The sequence below is a fragment of the Drosophila teissieri genome, chromosome 2L (genome assembly GCF_016746235.2).
Source record: "Drosophila teissieri strain GT53w chromosome 2L, Prin_Dtei_1.1, whole genome shotgun sequence".
Taxonomy (NCBI): domain Eukaryota; kingdom Metazoa; phylum Arthropoda; class Insecta; order Diptera; family Drosophilidae; genus Drosophila; species Drosophila teissieri.
Window position 1 is genome coordinate 15632834 of NC_053029.1, and position 20403 is coordinate 15653236.

Here is a 20403-nt window from a genome sequence, read left to right on the forward strand (position 1 = left end):
TCAAACATCCGCAAAGATGAAAGGGGAACTGAAATGGAACTGCAGCGCCTCAGAACTTTTCAGTTGTTGTGTGTGTGACAGGTGACAATTTGAGCCAAACTTTTACGACCCTCGATGGGTCGATGGGCGTTCTGGGTTCTATGTGTGTAAACCAAAGGCCGAACCTTTGGTGGGGAGCAGGAAGGGGATGTTACTGGCTTGGAGTACTTGAAAAATTAATGTACCCGGTCGGTGTTGGCAGCCAAACGCTTGACTTGTCCTCCGAGGCTCGGGAAAAATGCATAGACAAATGTCAAATATTTATTGAAAATAAACAAGGCTGGCTAACAAACCAAGAAACCAACAAACCAACAGCCCAACGACTGACAAACATGACGATGGACACACGGGGTTGTCTCGGCGAGCTGCGTCAACAGATTTCCAAGAAAAGAAATAAAATGAGCGGCGTGAGGGGGAGCACGGAGCTCCAAACTGACCAGAACTGAAGATGTTTGGTCATGCATCAGTGCAGCGCTGCGTTAAAAGCCGGGAAACAGTGGGAACCAAACGAACGGGTTAAGATTGGATGGCTTGGACATGGACTCACGGATGGATGGATGGCTGGATGGTTAGATGCTTGGATGGCTGGATGGCTGGACTACTTGGGTGCCAGACGCATGCTGGGGAGCTGAGTTCTTGTTGGGTCCCGTCAGTGGGTGCTTCAAAAGCTGCTGACCGATGGTGGTGAGAAGAACACATGCTCTGTCTGTCTGTCCAGCCAACCAACCAACCAACCAACCAACCAACCAACTCACTCTTCCTCTACCGGCTACTGGCTTTTCCTGACGTCTTCAAGAGGCATCCAGTGCGAGTTCTCGGATCCATGTTCGAGTTGTGTTTTGGAAAAATATTTATCCATGCCCGTGGTCTGGACTGGGATCGCAATGATGATGTTCATCATGATGGGTATAGGATGGGGACAATGTGGTCGATGACTCCAATGGGTTATGCAAGTAATGCTTGATTTGGTATCGAAGACTGGTAGCTGCCACTCAATGGAGTCCGTTGTTGTTTGTTGTTGCATGACTCACAGCCACAAGAAGCGCGATGTGTGGGTGATGCAATTAGGGGGAAATGCTGTTTGAGGAGCTGTGTGTGCCGTTTGCCACTTCGGCGTGACCTGACTTGCAGGCGTTTATGGTTTTCCTCTCTTGCGTAGAGTTTATTAAATTAAAATTGAGGGATTCACTATAATAATAATACAGCGATGGAGTTAACTCTAATTAAAAAGAAAATTGACTTAGGCTACATGTGAAGTTTTACATAAAATCAATTATGACCAAAGGTACATTTATTCATATAATGTTGCACAGCCTCATATACGCTTTAATAAATATTTTTATTTAATTCCACCTAATTTTCGATATCGATGCGTAACCGATAAGTCAGTATTACTTTCCAACCCTATTACGAAATGCAAATGCATATGTATATCGATGCTCCAAGTTCCAGCTCTATTTGTCATCATATACGAGGGAACCAACTTGCATGTGATATAATATTAAGAACTCTGAATTGAACTGAAGTACCTAAAGTTGATCTCAGGTAAATATAAGCCATGATAGACGCACACAGGAAAGGCAATGAATCCGCAGGGAAATTCTCGAATCCACATGCTTCTGGAACCTAAAAGCATTTCACTGTTTGGCGTTTCATTCATATCGACATGGCGCACACGGCACAGAAATATTTTCACTATTTTCGGACAGGCCGCTGGGGATTTGGCTATCTGTGCCCCAGGGGCTCCCAGTTCCTCCCAGCCATTCTTGTTTTCCTTCTGGCCAATTATGCACACAAACCGACAGCTGGAGGCAAAAATTGCTGCGGCACGGAATGGGGCAGCTCCAACTCCTCGTTCTCCAGCTGCTTATTAAGTCGTTGCAACTGCAATGCAACTTCAAAGATGGCAATGGAAATTAACCAATTGCTGCGATAGACAAACTGGCGGTTAAGGTAATCTCCAGTTAGTTGGCAACCGGAGTGCTTCCTGTCCGAGGCTCATTATTCGCCTGTCCAGCCAATTCTGCAACTGTTTTGCATAACCAAATTGCCACCAACTTGCATACAAATAACGATATTCGGCATCTGAAAAATAAGCAATAAAGGGTAAACCGAGAGAGGACAGCGTGACAAAGGAAAATTTTAAACATTTTGACAGCTCGCTGCCGAAAAATATTAAAATGGCCATGAATAGGCTTTAATGCCCAATGTGAAAAACGAAGGAAGAGTTCAGGCCAAAGATGATGGGTATGATGATTGATATGTATTACAACGAAGAGAAGGAGATGCTCTCAAAATTAAATATTTACATTTTTATTAAAGAAGACACGAAAGTGTATAAAAGTAATTGGAGTTGAGCACAGGGACGCTGAAAATTCAAAATAATCGAGTCCTAACGAACCAGGCACTGTAAATTATAAGTTCATTATTGTGTATAAGGAATTTATCGTCAGTTAAGTAAACAAATAACCTTTAATAAATCAAACAAAAAGTCCGCTTTAGTTACAATAAAGTGTTTTCGAATTACTAATTCCTCAGTCATCAATAATTGACACCAAACATGCCAGCCAATAATAAATATGAAACAAAGCTCTGAGACTATCACTTTCACTTTGTGGAAGAAAAAAAGCGAGAAAACGAGGCTTGCCTAAAAAACTGATTTAAAGCGATCCGAACAAATGTCTTCACGTCGCAGCAAAAAGCAGGAAAAACTGCTCTGGGCAAAGTTCAAGCGTAAAGTGTTAAAAGCGTGAAAGAAAAACTTATCGACAGCTGTCAAAATCGCCCAGCTCAAGAGGAAACCGGCAAATGGCATTTAAATGTTTTGACAAATGACAAATTTGCGGTAGCCAAGAGCCAAAAGCAGAAAAAAGGCAAAGAAGTTAAATAACTGCAGACTGAAGACTGGAGGTGGCCTTTCAATGGCCATTCCGAGCCATGTCTACGCCTTTTTGGCTCCCAACCCGCCCCTCTGATAATCAAATACCCCTCTGAAATGTATTCACGTTTTCCACCGCTGACAGCTTAAGTGAGAAAACTATTGCTGATTAAATGTTTTGACAAATTGCACGCGGCACAAAACATGAAAATATTTATTCACCATTAAAAAGTCTTACCCACCTGAGATTGGCGAAGAAAATGTGGCTTTTGGGTTCAAAAGAAGTCAGTTTTCTATGCTTCCTAAAATCCTTATTTGTATGTATAATCTCCTTGAATTTCTTGTGTAGATTCATTGCTTTTCGCTGCTCACTTAACCCATTGAAACTTCCAATTCAAGTTCCCAGGCCGAAACTTTTCTCATTCGCCCCAAAGTTTGCCGTTGATCCTTCCCTATAACTTATATGCCATTTTCCTGCAATTACGTCAACATTTTTGTCTTGTTCGCCAAAGTTTTATGTTGACAATTGCCAAAAAAGCTGGGCAGCCGAAAGGAAACAACTGCAATCGGCAGCAGACTGCAATTTGGAGCTACCAAAACATGCAAATGGCATACCAGGTCAACATCTGGGCCCCAACTTCCAACAACTACAACTGCCGCTTGCTGGTCAGCGATAAAGTTTATCTCGAAAGTTGCCCAGCTCTTGGTCGAGATACTTGTACATTTTTCATGCAATCCAGCCAGCTAGCCAACCAATCAATAATTCTCTATTCTCATGGCACAAAGTTCACAGCAATCCAGAGCAGCTGCCCCAGTAGGTGATTTATTGGCAGTGTTGTCTTGAGGGCTTGTTCTCGACTTGTTCGGTTTGAGCAATTTAATTGATTGGCCTGGGAAAAAGTGTCAGAATTTGAATAATGGGGCGTCAAGCTGATTGATTGAAAGTTAACCTCCGATTCGCAACATTAATGACGTTTATTGATTCATTTAATTTTCAGTTGAATTCAAGACCTTAGAGTTTAATAATTAGGTGACTTTGAATTCGAGGGAATCAAGAACTTCAGAAGTACTGTGGAATTTCAAGATTTCTAAACTTTAAGTAGAAGAGAAGAAGCGAAAACATGACTGAGAACTCAAGTGTCCCAAAAAGGAAGGACGATGCCCTGCTGAACTCCTTCAAAACGCAGCTAAAGGATGACGTTCAGAGCATATTGCTAAACTTTGAGGAGCTCCTTAGAATGGTTTCCGTAAGGACTAAGGGCCAAATCACTGATTGGACCCAGCAAGAGATGCATGCTCTTGAAATGCAGGTGCGTGCTGGCAATTTACTTCGCGCAGGAGAAGCTCTAATAAAGCTAGTCAATGACATCAAGGAGTACCAGATTATCTACGATTTCTCGGCCATCGAAGAGGAAATGAAGAGACACTCGGAATTGCTAAGTGTCAAGCAAGTGGAGTATGACGCAAAAATATCCGACATTGTTAAGGATTTGGCCGACGAGCTGACCGAATTCGAGGAGGAGTACTACGGGAACAGCAGTGGATATTACTAGCAGCGGAACCTATCCCATTAAACTCTTTTTTAACTGGAAATTATGCAATCAGGACAAGTGCATAAACATTCCTTTCTTAAGGAAAAACAATTGTTAACAATACACTCAATAAATGAACTATTTTTGCCTCCATAATCTAATTTACATTAGACAAGGGGGTGAAAACGTCTTGGGATCATAACCAAAGGCTTAAACACTGATCGGGATTTGATCCTTCACTTATCAGATAAGTAATACATTACAAAGAGATAAAAATGTATTTACTGGGCAATGATATTTTCAGTCTACAAACTTAAATAAAGTTAATTAACACATTTGCCATCTACAAACGATAATAATGTCTATTTCTACTCCACTTGCAGCCCTTCGATTGCTCAAAACGGACGACCTGTACTCATCCAGCTTCTCCGGCGGCCTCTATCCGCCGCTCTTCAACGTGGTTCCCCGGGCGCAGATCTCGGTGAATGCCACTTGTGGCCAGAACGGGGCCGAGGAGTACTGCAAACAGGTCGGCGCCAAGCCGTGTGGCATCTGCAATGCCCATTCCTCGGACCGGGCCAAACAGCGCTCCATACAGTCGCTGATCTCGTCGGCAGCGGGATCGGGATTTGAAGAAGGCTGGTGGCAATCACCGACGCTGCAGGGTGGCCGGCAGTTTGAGTATGTGACCATCCTATTGGATCTGAAGCAGGTAAGTCGAACTTATCCCGAACCCAGAGTCCCAACTCTGGGTGCTGTCATCCAAGCCATCCAAAATTGTGGGGGCTAAGCTCTTGCGACAGGCGAGCTGTGATCCAGTTTGTAATTAAGCCGCTGAGTTGTCACTCATTTACAAGCGATTTAACGCCAGCTCCGTGATCCATCGTTGTACATGTGGTGCTCTGTCTAATTGGAACTTTGAAATGTGATCATCTCGCTGCTGGGACTGGAATCGAAACCAGTTTGATGCCCAGGCAGTTCTAATGCTCAAAACGGCCAACATAAATTCGTTTTGATGGAGTTTTGATTAAGTCATATTGGCTTACATGAAGATATTTTCGTTCCGACTTTCTTTGGCAGGGAAATTGGTTTTTGTTTCCGTTAGTTCATAGTTTCATTCGGGTTAACAACTGGTAACCACTCTAAATGGCGGGGAATGTTTATAAGTACGCTCTGCTATCCAAATTTTAGATTCACTTAATGTAATTCGTTTAGTCACAGACAATTACATAAACATTTCCTTTTGAGACGATTTCAAACACAATGTTAAAACAGTTGCCCAATTTACATAGCGTCGACCTCCCAGAAGGCGTCTGTTACCATATTTTATTTCACACTTGCCGCGGATCTTCCAATCTCGATTGGGTGCTAATCGTCCGCCGATAGTGTTAATTGGAATTTCAAAGTGCATCCGACCACGGAAAGCCATCGGATGCGCACTTCTCCAATCAATTGGCTAATAATGTGCTAAAACCAAAGAAGAAACGAAGCGGGAAATGTGCATCATCTGTTTTGCATCAGCCGACGCAAAGTTGACATTCAAGTGCGGCTTGCACTCGAATCTTCCAGCAGATATATCAGTGTTTTGATATAATTCCCCCATTGCCATACACCACATACCACATACCACATGCCCCTGGAACAACCCTTCCGGCACACAAAGATGAAAATGATGGCCCAGACCCAGACCAAGGCGAAAGCAAAGGCAAAGGGAAAGGCAAAGACAGAGGCATTGAGTGTGCACTTAATTAAAACGAGAAGCCAAGGAGGAGGAGCAATATCCACAGACTGGAAGTGATTTAAAATTAAAAACATTGTTTTTGCATATGCCTTAAAGTATGAAAGATTTATGACAGCCATGCGTTGCTCTCCGAGTTTATTAATAAATTCCTGCACGTCTCTTTCGCAAAAGGGGGAACTTTATACAGAAGCATTTAAATTGGTCTCTTCACTTAATTAATGCTGACAATACTTATTTCTAGTTGCCAAACCGAATCCAAATATAAATGGCCAGCCTTTTATGGCCTTCCTTTTATGTATGTACCTAAATGTCGAACGATTGGCTCTTTTTTAGAGCAATTGTGGCATGTACTACATTTTTGGTCAGACAACGAGCTCAAAATGTATGGGTTCCCATGATTTTCAGATATGGACATAGCGGATGCCGAGGAAACGAAGTCAAATGAGGGGCATGTGTCAAAATTTACACGCTCTCATTCCGTCGATTTGCTTGAGTGATAAAGAATATTCACAGCTTGTCAGGAATTTTCCAAGAAGCATTTCCCTCTACGCCGTTTTTAGTTATGAAACATTCAAAGGAATTTTATACGAACATTAATTTGTTCTTTCAAAATATATATAACTTTAAATAAACTTTCACAAACTCATCTCTTAATAATGGATCTTTCATTGCCTCCAGCCTTTTCCCAGGCATTTTAAACAGCTGCTGACTGTCCCATTCAATAGACATCGACAAAATAGATGCTCCCCTAACAAGTTTACTAATTAGCTATCTCCACAATTAAGTGTGTTGTGTGATTTGGCTGTGAAAATATCTTGTGCATTTGTCACAACTATTTAGAAAGACATTAGAGAGATCTCCCCCTGTCTTTTTTCGAGTCCCAATGCCAAGCCAACCGAAACAGAACACGATTTATGACCTCAGACGCAACTTGACATTGACGTTGGTGTGTCTCCGTCTCCGTCTCCATGTTCATGGGCGACAAAATCTTCTGGGACTTCCAGGCTTCGGCGGATTCTCCTCCACTCCCGGCGTGGATTTGAACAATTAGACTAATCGAGTGATTTACAACGGCAACGGGCTCTGGAGCCAGATAGAAACGACAGGCGTGTGTCAACGATTTGACAGCTTAAAATATTTCTTTCCGCGCTGGGAAAAAGGCGGCAGACTCCGGCAGTCCTCGCAGACTGGTCAGAATCATGGCCAGAGATTGTCCGTCCATACTATATACATACATACATATGTCTCTTTGCCAGTCAGTCAGTCAGGCATTCAGCCATTCAGCCATCCAGTCTGTCAGTTTGCCAGTAAGCAGTCTGTCAGCCTGTCTGTTCGTACAACAATGTCTAGATTTATGCTTGAATGGCTTTGGGGCGCGCGTGACTAATTGAAAGTCTAGCGAGAATTCTACGGACAACTCGGCCAGTGGCTCTAAAACTTCGAGTGCGGTTCTGGGATACTTCAGATATTCTGAAAAGGAAAGCAACATGTGTTGCTAGTAATTTACGAAGTGATTATGTACATAGGTTCTGGCATAGGTAGATAGGAATGCGTTTGATTTTTTGAGGATCGTTTTAATTTTGTTGATACATCGTTAAGTGTCAGAACTTGCATTAATTACTTCTAACATTAATTTTTAATGTAAATAATATTATTTTCTATACATAATGTCAATCAATATTATTTTTTAATTCTTTGCTTGGGGCATTTTACAATTTACCCTCCTAAAATCCGGGCCATCAAAGTTTTCAGTATTGCCGTCAGTCATTCCACCAGTTTGGCAAATACGAGTATTACCAATTTAAAATGTTTAATGTTTGTTTGTGTATGACTTTCCTATACAGACATTTAATTGCTTCATTAAATTTAGCCAAATTTGGCCAGTGAAAAAACAAACTAAATAAAACGCGAGGGGCCGGTCACTTGGCATCGCTATTGGTTTCGTAACTGTAATTCAAATGTTTGACAAGTTGTTGCAACATTTGCAGCGCCAACAGAAGCAACAACATCTGACTGTTGCAAGAAACAAATGCAACAACCACGAGCAAAGCGTGCTACAAGCCACGTACGAGACGCATTTTAGGCACAGCAATTATTTTAATGGTCAATTTATTTATTTGTTGTGCCTGTGGCGATTTTTTGCTTTTTCGTTTTTTCCCCGACATTTTCCCTGAATTTGCCTTTTAAAGAATGCTTCCTCAGTGGCTTGCATTTGCATGAATTTCCAGCGATTCTCTTTTTTTTTTTTTTGGCTTTTTCTTTTGGAGTCTTAACGTGATTGAAGCTGCGCTTGAATGGTTTTCATGTCATTTGCGAGGAAGCGGATTTTATTTTTAATGGCCAAAGATTCAGGGCGTGCAAAAGTCAGAAACAAAAATCCGTTAACGATGAAACAAAGAAATAACACAACTTCTCTAAATGAAATGAATTAATTAATATCATTAATCAGATCGTTCTTGAGCAAAGTAGTAGTAATAACTAAGCTGATTCCAAAGACATGTGTACAAACATTTGAGGTGCAGCACTATTGGAAACCACATTCCATTAGCATTTAGAGCAATAAGCTCTTGATTTAGTATGCCCCACACCACAAGTGCTACTTGTTCAATTCGAATAATTCTGTTTTACTTCTTAAAGTCCAAACGAGTTATTGAAAACTTTGTTCATTCTTTAGCCGCATTAATGCGCAAATTTTCAGCGATAAAAACTTGCAGCAGACACAAAACACAAAACTTTGCGATTACTTCAGTGCGAGCAGCCAAAACACGTCGAAAAGTCTGAGTCCGAGTGAGCGATAGAGAAAAGGAGGAAAATGTGCAAAAATATACGAGAAACATGTCTGCCATGTGGGTTCATTCACCAAGTTATCTAAAAGCGTGCCAAAACCAAAAAATGGACAACAAAAAGTAGATGATTCTGTTTGTTCCAATGGGCAACCAAACTGTATTATTTGCCAAAACAAAACAAAGCCAACAAAAAATACGGCAAGATAAAATGAAACTGTAGGCAAGCCCTAAATTTGTTGACTTTTATTTTTAATTCGTTTCTGCACTCTGTCTACTTCAATTTTTCGCTCGTTTATTTTTGAAAATTTCACGATGCCATGGTTTTCCACGTTGTGCACATATTTTTTTGGCAATTAACTGAGTGTCCGTGTTAGTTTTTTGGTGCTTGGGCGCTGCGGAGGAAGTTTCCTGTCGGCTTCGCCTGATGGACTTTCTTCATTGAGCGATAAATATTTGATTGCCATAAATGTTAATTCGTGTAATTTACGACATGCAATGTGCGCCGCCCTCCTGCCACTCAAATTCGTTTATCAACTCAAATTACCCCGCCAAATCGGTATCCCATTTCGCTGCCTCCCATTCCCCATTTTCCATTCCCACTGAATATTTTAACAATTTTGTTAGTCCCTCTGTGATTGGCTCTTATCAGTTGACAAGCATCTGGCAACAGGCTTCGGTGCATAAACAATAACTCACTCCCTCTGAGGAGGACAGTCCACTGACCAAATATTTATACTAAGAGTGATCTTCATCGATCGGTGCGATGTAAACAAGTTTGCTGTGTCCGCCGTCAATTGGTCGAAACTGATAAAAACGTCAAGTGTTACGCCGGAGGCCTTCACCTGCCGCTTCTTCGATTGCAATCTACAACGATTTTCACATCTCCACGGGGAAGAAGGAGCACAAGGAGTCCACGTCCACGTCCGCGATGCCTTCTCATAGTTCGCCTCCTTTATCTGGAACTCGTTTTCGCTCAACAGGCAGCAGGAAATCAGTTCGGGAGCGCGGTCTGCTCTTGAGCTGATTGCAATCGGAGGTCTGGACAGAAATTTTGATGGGGACAACATAATTCACTAGAGATAACCTATCGCCTTAATTCGTGTGTGTCAAACTCACTGGCTCCTTAGCGGGATATCGGAAGTTCTGGATAAGAAATTACAGTATCTCAACTCTCAACTGTGAATGCGGGTGGTGATTTACTTTTGGAATTAAAGAGCTAGTTGGTATTTCCACAATAGACACGACTTTGTATTTAATTTGTGTATGATAAGTACAAATATTTTATGGATTATAGATTTTATTGTTAGAGGAATATTTGAATCTTGCAATGTATTATATAGCCATTTGAACAACCTGGTATCCTGTAGAATACCAGCGTTATTTGCTGGTTTTACTTATAACTATAGTTCAAATCATTAAATTCTAATATATTTTGGAATGATTTTCTTTTGATATCAGTTTGTTATTGGAAGTGTGGCGGATTTTGTTGACTGTTTAAAACTAAAACTTATTAAACTTATTAAAATTGTATTCTTGTTTAGAGGGGTAAAATAGTGATTTGTATTATACAATGAATTCGGAAAAAATGAAATCAATAGAGTTGGATTATTACACTTGTAATTAACATTTACATACACAGTAGCAGTCGATAGCTCTCTCTCCTTTGTAAATTGAATTAATATTTAATACATATTCATATGTAAGGCATTTACGGAATGCCATGACTTCTTATTTTCTCACCTATGTAATATGTTATGTTATTTTATCGTAAGTTTCGAATGGAGTAATCTGAACATATATGTGTTATTTCATATCATTCTTCTTAGTTATTTTAATGCTTGATTGGTTTAAATATATATTAATAAGTTGCCATCCATTTGCATCGAGACTTCTGGATTACAGAAGAGTTCCCTAGAAACATTCCGCCAAACTTGAAACCGTAACCATTCCAAATCTGTACCATATTTCTGTTTCAGAAAAAGTTTTTCATGCTTTATAACACTAGGATTTGTTAGACTTTATTTTGGAACTTACCATTTCACTGAAGTTGTGTTTGATTCTGGCATTTACAGCGGACATAGTACTTAGTGGTCTCAGAGTTAGTCCTCTAATATTCCGAACTATTTCACTTTTAGTCAAATACTGCAAAGGAATGCACATTGCTCGTCTTATTTATGCGTTTTCATAGCTGGCATGTCACACTATAATCTGCTCGGAGAACTAATCCACTTCGTCTGGTAATTGGCATCTTCATTTTAAGTATTCCAATTATATCAGCTTATCAACCTACATTTAAATTCCGATGAGTAGATTGGCCAACCAGTAATAAGTGGCATGCCAATTAACAAGGTTATAAGTAGTATTCTGCAAAAGGGAATCACTTAATCCTATAATTCTCACAACAAATATTTCGATTAATTGCCGCAGAAAGTAAATATGAAAGCTTATATAAGATAGTTGAAGACCAATTTATATACACTTTTGTGCATGGTTTTATACGTTTTCAAGTTGATTTCACTTCCACAGTCCCGCTTAAAACCCCCAAGCAGATTAATTTTTTGCCGGTCTCTTTCGCTTATTTACTTTTGTAATCTTATCAGCATGACAGACGTCGTTGTTGCTGTAATCGAATACAGGCGGCATTCAATAAGGAGAACGCACGCATGCGCACACCTTTTTCCAGCTTTTTCTGCTTTTTCTTCGACTCTCGCTGGCATTTGACTTCTTGTGTCTTTGCATTTTATCAGCCGTGGAAAATCGTGGAAAATGCATGTGTGCTGCTGATGCCATTAGCTACTTAGTGAGTGGTGGGTAAACAAGTGGCTTTGAAATTTGATAGAGTTGTTTTTGGGTAGGTGCTGCAGAGCAATTGCTCTCAGATATCGTTTTCTGATTTGTCTGCGGACTCGACTTGTACTCGCGATGACTAGCTAAAGGTTGGGGAAAATTCAAAAATAACGCTGGCCACATATCTGGTTAGATGGCGCCATGTGGCTGCTCTAAGTCAATGCGTCGTAATCAATTATACACCTGGCCACACCTTCGCCACAAGTCGCCCGTCGGAAAATTCAATTGCATGCCTTTTATTGATTTCTCATTTTGGCCTGGCTTGCTTTTGGTGTTTGGCTTTTCTGTGTGGCTTTTTGGCCACTGATCTTCGATAGGCGCAACATTTTCAGCGTCTCGAACACGCGACGTTTTTGGCATTTAGATGTGGATTTGATATTTTCCCTCCTCCCATTTTTACCAAACAGTTTTTCCCAAATATCGCTTGTCAGCTGCTGCTGCCGGCCACGTTGAAAGAGCCCCAGTTGGGCGGCGGTTTTGGAGGGTTGCGGTTGGTTGACAGTGCGGTAGATTTATGACGCGGCGCTGGCAATGTTGGGTTAAGAGACTTTGCCAGTACCACACGACATTAGCGAAGATATAGTCGTAGTTCGCTGGTAGTCACAGATGCAGCGATATACGTGGGCCTGCGAGTGGATAGAAACATCAGTTGGTGACAGAAACACTGACGTTTGGGTGCGTGCATAATTTATTGCTCATTTGCCCATCGGCTATTAAATCGGATTCCTGAGGTGTGATGGTGGGAATGTCCATTCTTCAATCGGTAAAAGTTACAGAAACTCCTTCGAGGTATAAAATAGTTAGTTTGCAACAAATGCTTCCATACAAATCCACTTAAAAAATATGTAAGGCTCTTAGTAATAGGTTAAAACTCTCTCCTCTTTTACAGACCTATCAAATCTTTTCCGTGTGGCTGAAGTCGGCCAACTCTCCGCGTCCGGCCTCGTGGATACTGGAAAAGTCCCTGGACGGGATTAACTTTGAGCCGTGGCAGTACTTCGGCTTGAGCGATGCGGATTGCCAGCGACGATGGAATTTATCCGGGCAAAACGGCAAATACGTTTTCCAGAACGACACAGAAATCATTTGCTCCACTCAGTTCTCGAAGCCAGGTCCTTTGGAGAACGGCGTGCTGCATGCCTCGCTGCTGAAGAATCGCCCTGGAGCCACGGATCAAAGTCCGGAGCTGATGAAGTTCATAACGACGCGGTATATAAGGATTCGGCTGCAGGGCATGCACTCCACGGCCAATCAGGACAACAGCTTGGACTGGCTGCTGGACTCTCCGTCGCTGGAGAAGCACAGCTTCTACTCGCTGTCCCAGTTGAAGGTGAGTGCCCGCCTGGATTGCCACGGGCATGCCAATCGCTCCCAGGAGTCGCCGGAAGACCCTCTGCTGCAGTGCATCTGCCAGCACAATACCTGTGGTGCTCAGTGCGAGCAGTGCTGCCCGCTGTTCCAGGATCGCCCCTATCAACTGGGCGGCGAGTGCGAGGTATGCCAGTGCTATGGTCACGCCGAGAGCTGCACCTACGATGCCTTCCTGGACAAGGGCATTTGCCAGAGCTGCTCGAATAACACGGTTGGCAATGAGTGCGAGTTTTGCGAGATGGGCTTCTACAGGGAGCTGGATGCACCTCTTACCGATCCCTGTTTGCCCTGCTCGTGCAATCCTGCTCGCTCCACGGGTGGTTGCCAGTCGGACGGAGGCAGCTGCAACTGCTTGGAGGGCTTCCAGGGCAAGAACTGCGAGGAGTGTGCTCCGGGATACTACGGAGACGAGTGCAAACGGTGTGAGTGCGACGAAAGGGGCAGTCTTGGCTCCAAGGGCTCCTGCTCGGGTGTATGCCAGTGCAAGCTGAATGTGGAGGGCAGCACGTGCTCCGAGTGTGCACCCGGATACTTTGACCTAAGCGCTGAGAAGGCAGAGGGTTGCACCAGCTGTTGGTGCTCAGGTGTCTCGCAAACATGCCACAGTGCCAAACTGCAGACCCTGGCCTTTGAAACCCTCAACGATTGGAAACTAACCGATATACAGAGAGTGAAACCAATTTCAATACCTGTTGATGCCGAAACGAACCGATTGATCTTTGCCAACGAACTGGACGAAGTGGAGGCCATCTACTGGCAGGCTCCTTTGGGTTACTTGGGAAACCGCTTGACCAGCTATGGATCGAGGCTGCAGCTGGTGTTGACCTGGGACGTGATAAGAGGCGATAGATCGGGGAAGTCCACAACTGGGCCCAATGTCATCCTAGTCGGCAAGAATGGACTGAAGATTGCCTTCGGCGATGAGTCCTTGGAGGGATTGGGAGTCAACTTGAATGTCACCCTTACAGAGCTGGGCTGGTACCACGTGCCCCCTACTATTGTTGATATAAAAACTAGACTTCGGCGAACCGAGGGCGGTGACTACCACGGGGAATCAGTTACCCGTTCCCAGTTTCTCTCCGTTCTCGTTTCCCTCGATGCTGTCCTAATCAGAGCAGCTTTTCACACGGATCAGGGTGAAACGTCCCTCGAGAGAGCAGTCATCTATTCAGGAGGTGTGGAGTTGGGCGGAAAGTCCTCCAGCCAAGTGGAGCAGTGCCTCTGCCCGGCTGGCTATACCGGTCTCTCCTGCGAGGGCTGCGCCTTTGGATTCAAGCGGATCTACGAGAACACCTCGGACCACCAGATTCTGAGCAAGTGCATCCCGTGTCCCTGCAACGGACACTCAAACTCCTGCGATCTGCAGAGCGGAAACTGCGGCGACTGCATGCACAACACCTTTGGAGATCGGTGAGTAACTTTAAAATAATATTCATTTGGTTATCCGAAAATAAGAATTTTTTTTACATATTAGTCAGCTCAAAATTTTAAAATTATAAAAGGGAAATTCGTTTTTCCTAATTAAAATGTATTACATTTATATAAAAGTATTAAGTTTGGACACGAACCTAAAATCCTTCTGCAAAACAATGCAATCCACATAAGACAATCCACACCCAGTAAAGTTTAAAACCTTCGCGCGGAGTGGTGTCTCCACTAGTTCACCACTCGAAGCCGGGTCACCCACCAGCCGAGACTCAAATCAATGAAAATTTCAAATTCTTTATTTTCAGTTGCGAGCGTTGCCAGTTGGGTTACTACGGGAATCCCCTGCAGGGAACGCCACACGATTGCAAGCGATGCGCCTGTCCCCTACCCGAGGACTCCAACAACTTCTCGCCCAGTTGCCAGCTGAAGAGCTACAACTACATGGACCTGAATCCGCAGTTTGAGCTGATAGAGCACGCGGAGTACATTTGCACCCAGTGTCCGGAGGGTTACACGGGTGATCACTGCCAGGTGTGCGACGATGGATACTTCGGGAATCCCCGCCAGCTGGGAAGCAGTTGTCAGCGCTGCGATTGCGCCGGAGGACCCTGCAACGTGACCACCGGCGAGTGCATCACGTGCCGAGGAAACACCGAAGGTTGGCACTGCGAGCGCTGCAAGCTGGGCTACTGGGGAGATCCGGCCGTGGGCTGTGATCCCTGCCATTGCCACACGGAAGGATCGGAGAGCGGATTGTGTGACAGCGCCGATGGGCAGTGTCTGTGTAAGCCTCGCTATGCGGGACAAAAGTGCAATGAATGTGACGTGGGCTATGCCAATGTGGAGCTACGCTGCCCATCCTGCAACTGCGATCCACTGGGCTCGTTGGTACAGGACAGATGTGATCCCCACACTGGACAGTGCCATTGCAAGGAGGGCGTCATGGGAGCCAAGTGCCACGAGTGCCAGGATGGGTACTTCGGCATGAATGCCGTGGCCGATCGCATGGATGACCTGGCTGCACTGCGTCAAAACTCCGATGGCGAAGGCGATGACGACGACTGGGAATTGGTTCCGGATAGCGAAGATCCCAACAGCGAATCCGCGGTGGCCTGTGAGGGTAAGTACCCCAGATTAGAGCTCGAAGCGTAGCGTCTAAGAACAAAGAAATTCCTCGAAATGAGTTCGCTCTCTCTGATAAATCGAGTGCACCTATGAAAAACAGATGTGGCAGAGGTGGTCGGGTAGTCCATCAATAACTTGGAAAACATAATTAAATTGGCGTTCTACTTTGTGCCGTTAAGTGGAGCGTTTCTGATGCTCTTCATTGGCCCCAATTCAAAGAACTTAATGCACAAATCAGTCAAGTTCTGGGTGGGATATGTGCATCTGTTTCTAGGGGCAATAAAACGTTGGATGGTTTGAGGTAATATTAATACTTTTCAGACACTGTATCTCTTGTAATGGATATTAATTATACACAACATCGGTGTTCCCATTAACAAAGTCTTGTTGTATTTAACTAATTCTTCTGAGTACCCAGCATTGTAATCATGACTTAAGGCACATTAAGCATTGCTCAATCTCAAGCATTAGGCCACAAAATTACAATTTTTCTTGAGGCCATCAGCTTCAGATTCAACTCATCCATCATACAAAGTGCATTACATACACACCGTCTATTGTAATGGGATATTTTCGTTATCCAGTTCTCCTTGAAGTGGGTTTTTCTATCTTTTTTAACACCATTTACCAACTGGACAATGGGCAAAAACCCGTCTCAAATTACCTCTTCGTTTGTTATGAAAACCAAATGCGGCTGCCGAGAAGAAGATGCTTATTGAGTTGTACTTGAACAAGAACTCGGATTGCATAACACACTGAACGCCTATTCTTTTCATTTAAATTTACTTTTGTAAGCGATATTCCTTGAGGTTTTTCTGGTTGTTTCTCATTTTTCTAATTGTAAGTCAGACATCTCTTTGTACTTTGGGTAGCTGCCCCTTTGGCTATAAACCATTTTTTCTAACTTTGCTGTATAGGTTTATCCGCAGTCATTCTGCAAATTTTACTGCCTTCGGGATTTTGCAAGTCTGAACTGCTATTACTTTTTCTTTGGGGTTCACACTTACCTTTCAAAGATTTTGAATTATGTTTTGAAGAAAAGAAACTTGGCAAACAATTCCAAAAAAAGGAAGTCCTAGAGAATAAGCCATAAAAAGCATTCCAAATGCCTTACAACCAATTCCCCAACTTACCCTGTAAATAAAAAATATGTTCTTAATAATGTTTGCATATAATTATTGCACATACTGTTTTAACTGCTCATAAAATATAAATTTCAGAAGTATCTGAAAGGTAAAATAAGGAGTAAGCAATAAACCCTTGGACTTAATGTCAAGTGGAGTTGAAGAAAATATTCCAAACTATAATTACACATTTGCATGCCGACTTGGACAGAAACCCCTCAAGTCGCCAGTGCGAACAGTAGCACGTGCGTTTGGACTTGAGCTCGCTGGGAATTTATAACCCACGCATTAAATTGCACAGCTATTCAAGAAATTAAGCAGCAAACTGCGAGATACATTTAGCCGCTGGTCATATTTTGTAATCAGTTCCATTTGCCGCTCACCAAGCAGCAGCAGCACCGCGAGTAGACACACTTTTGTGTTTTGCGTTGACCACAGACTCCGGCGCAGACAGCATGGAGCCACCACCTCGCTGGTCGGTCTGCTGTCCAGTTTTAAGACCAAACCCAACCCAATCCAATCCAAGCCGTTCCGTGCCGTGCCGAGCCAGCCACTTTGGCAATTCAAGCCAAGCGGCATATTTTCATGGGGCTGAGGCTCTTGTGCATTTGCTGTTGCTGCCGCTGCGTTGACATTTTTATGGACATCGGAATGCTCCAACCGCCGATTGACTCTTAGGCGGACCCAAAAACCAAAAAAAAATCAAAAAAAAAAAGGCAAACAAAAATTGTGGCCACTTTGACTTTGCCCCTTTTTTCGTTTTTAGCCAACTAACTGATTAGCGAAACAATTTCAAATATTTGTGTTAAATAACTTGACAATTAATTGCATTTCGTGGATGCGGTTGCGTTTGTTGTGGTTTCAATCGGTTCGATAATTCGCATTTGGAGATGGGGTATCCAACCAAATTAAGTTATACGATTCGAGAGTACATTTGGCTGTGGCGTTGGCGGTGCGTTCAAAGGCATTAAATAGGATAATGGAAATTGCCGCTGAAAATAAGAGATTTTAGATATTTCTAGGAATGAACTCATATAGTTAATTAAACTAAATGTTATTTGGATAGTATATACATTAAGTTGGGTACTTTAAGGCTCTTCATAATGGTCAATCTGCAATAAAAGATAGGCACATGTGCAAACGATTTCAAACGATTCACTTGGCAAGTAGGCCAAACAATTACAAAATTAAAGTCGGCAAAAGGAAAAAATTGTAAGTGGCGCAGTATCTTTTTCACGAAGCCTGACAACGAGCGGAGAGTCTGAAGAATTGCCATGGAAAAAGCATCTTTATAAACAAGTCGAGCCACGACGACTCGTTAAACAGACAGACAGGCAGACAGACGGACTGTCCAAGGTAATCAAGAAGCGTCTAAATGGACAAAATGGAGCAACAACCACTGGTTGCTGTCAACGCATCATTCGAAATGGAGCAAGAGGATCCAATCCTCGGAGGCAATAAATTTCAAATAATTTCCAAGCACGGACAAACAAATGTGGCATAAATCGTCTGGCTAACGGTAACGGAAGCATGCAAAGCCAAAACATTGACACTAATGAATGTGGCCAACACAAATGTAATTGTCGAATGACAATTTGTTTACAATTGCCAATGCAAAGCAACTAACGTTGCTATTTATTACTTGGCAGGACGATCTTCAAGGTACTTCGACTAACAGATACCCTATAGCTGGAGTAACAAATTATAAAGACCTAGCTTACGAAAGACTAAACTTTATTATCAAAATGATGTGTAGATAATTATTTCTGGATTTTATAGAGTAATATAAATTGCAGGCAGCATGTGAATCAATAGGCTTTCAAGCTGCAACCGGGTCATTATCGAAAACTCTTTTTGCTGAGCCGGAGTAGCCAGAAGTTTGGCATTTTGATTTTCTAATTTATGGCCCAGACTTTCGCTCCAATCGCAGGCCCGTCTCCCGAGCTGCCCCTGCTGCTCCTCTGCTGGCCACCGAGATGCCGAATTGTATCTATATCTGGTTGCCTGGTTGCCATGTTTCGCTATCGCCAGCGTCCATGTCGTCGTCTGCTTCTCCTTTTTGGTCGTGGTGTGATTTTAATTGCTCTTACAAATGTTCTCGTCGCGCATGCGGCGCAAACTTTTCGAGTGCAAATCTATGTAGCCCAGCTTCGAGCTTCGAGTTTGGAGTTTGGAGTTTGGAGCTTCAAGCTGGAATTGGGCAAGACAAAAGCCCGAGATTTATAGCCAGTCGGCAGTCAGCCCAGCCAGCCATATGTTCGAGAGGGAATTCTGTCCCATTTTCGGGGATACTGCATGCAACGTTTTCATTTTAGCCAGCTCGTGTGGGTAGTAGCATTAGAAAGGCCGCATGTTGGCTAGATTAGATGGGTACTTTGGGTTCAAGCGCACACACTGATAGATACACAGATGCATTTTCAGAGCCTTTTAAGATAATCAAAAACCTATAGTTTCAAGTCCTAGACATATATTTCCAGTTAATAGCCTTGCGGTAAACCACTTACTTTAGTGGGCACTAAACCAATAGCTCATAAACCACATCCTCTCGTAAAACTCAATATTGAAAAATTCATATCACTTTGTCAGTTAACACTTCGCCTCATTTGGTGCCACTGGGTCTACAAAAATTGATTTGAATACAGCAGCCAGTAATCAGCTTGCTCGGCTATTGCAAAAGCCCCACAATCAGCCTAATAAAATGCCACCCAAATAAAGAGCCATTATAAATAATCTCCAATCTTGGAGGAAAAATATTAATTAGAAAATAATACTCTCGCAGAGTCTTGAATGAAACCCAAGTCAAGCGCATACAATAATTAATAAATTATTTCCAGTCAATAAACTTTTCAGTCTCCGCGCGTTGCAACATATATTTTTGTCGCGACTCCAACATGGGGACTTGGGGATTTGGTGAGGGGCAAAGAAGGCACCCTGCGGATGAGCAAGCGCCGCACCGAGATGGCGGAGCCGCAGTGGATGTCGCCCCATGTCAGTTCATTAGGGTCAGCCAGAGGAGACTGGGACTGGGAAACTGAGTCTCTGTCTTGGCGGTTCATAAAAATTAGTTGGCTATAAAATTAGCCCGGCTGCGGAGGAGGGTATTCGATTCTCGTAAAATCAACACAAATTGAATTGCACTCCATTCATGGAAATCTCGTTGCGTTCGCCGTCCAATATGTTCATACTTTATTGCTGCCACATTTTGTGAATGAGAATGGGAATCAAAAGAACGCAACTGCCTGCCATCGCAAAACTCGGTTCGCCGACTGTTTGTTAACACTCGGGAATTAAGGAAGTGAGAAGCAGGTGCGTGCCTTGTATAAATAGGCATCTCTGGGCAGGTGAGTTTGGACTTCGGTGTGACTTTTAGCTGCTCGTAAACCGAAATCTCACTGGGAGATGCAAATGTTCTGCCAGACGGGAATCTCTTTCGGGGAGCAGCGAATGGAGTGTCATTGACAACCGAGTGCTTCATGTGATGGCTCCTGGGGCAGACTTCCGAGGGCATATGCATAAGAAAGCAGTGTGTGGG

General features: G+C 43.1%; 2 protein-coding genes across 2 annotated transcripts in view; both read left to right on the plus strand.

Annotated features, from left to right (window-relative positions):
- LOC122613158 (laminin subunit alpha-1) overlaps nucleotides 1-20403 on the plus strand; it is a 65350-nt gene that overhangs the window by 9726 nt on the left and 35221 nt on the right. Inside the window, exons 2-4 of the mRNA XM_043787217.1 lie at nucleotides 4833-5161; nucleotides 12713-14604; nucleotides 14928-15742. Coding sequence (XP_043643152.1) covers nucleotides 4833-5161; nucleotides 12713-14604; nucleotides 14928-15742 — 3036 coding nt within the window. The remainder of the gene's footprint in view (nucleotides 1-4832; nucleotides 5162-12712; nucleotides 14605-14927; nucleotides 15743-20403) is intronic.
- Nucleotides 1481-4588, plus strand: LOC122613177 (mediator of RNA polymerase II transcription subunit 22). The gene is made up of 2 exons (XM_043787228.1): nucleotides 1481-1584; nucleotides 3916-4588. The coding sequence occupies exon 2, from the start codon at nucleotides 4039-4041 to the stop codon at nucleotides 4468-4470; it is 432 nt and encodes a 143-aa protein (XP_043643163.1). The 5' UTR covers nucleotides 1481-1584; nucleotides 3916-4038; the 3' UTR covers nucleotides 4471-4588.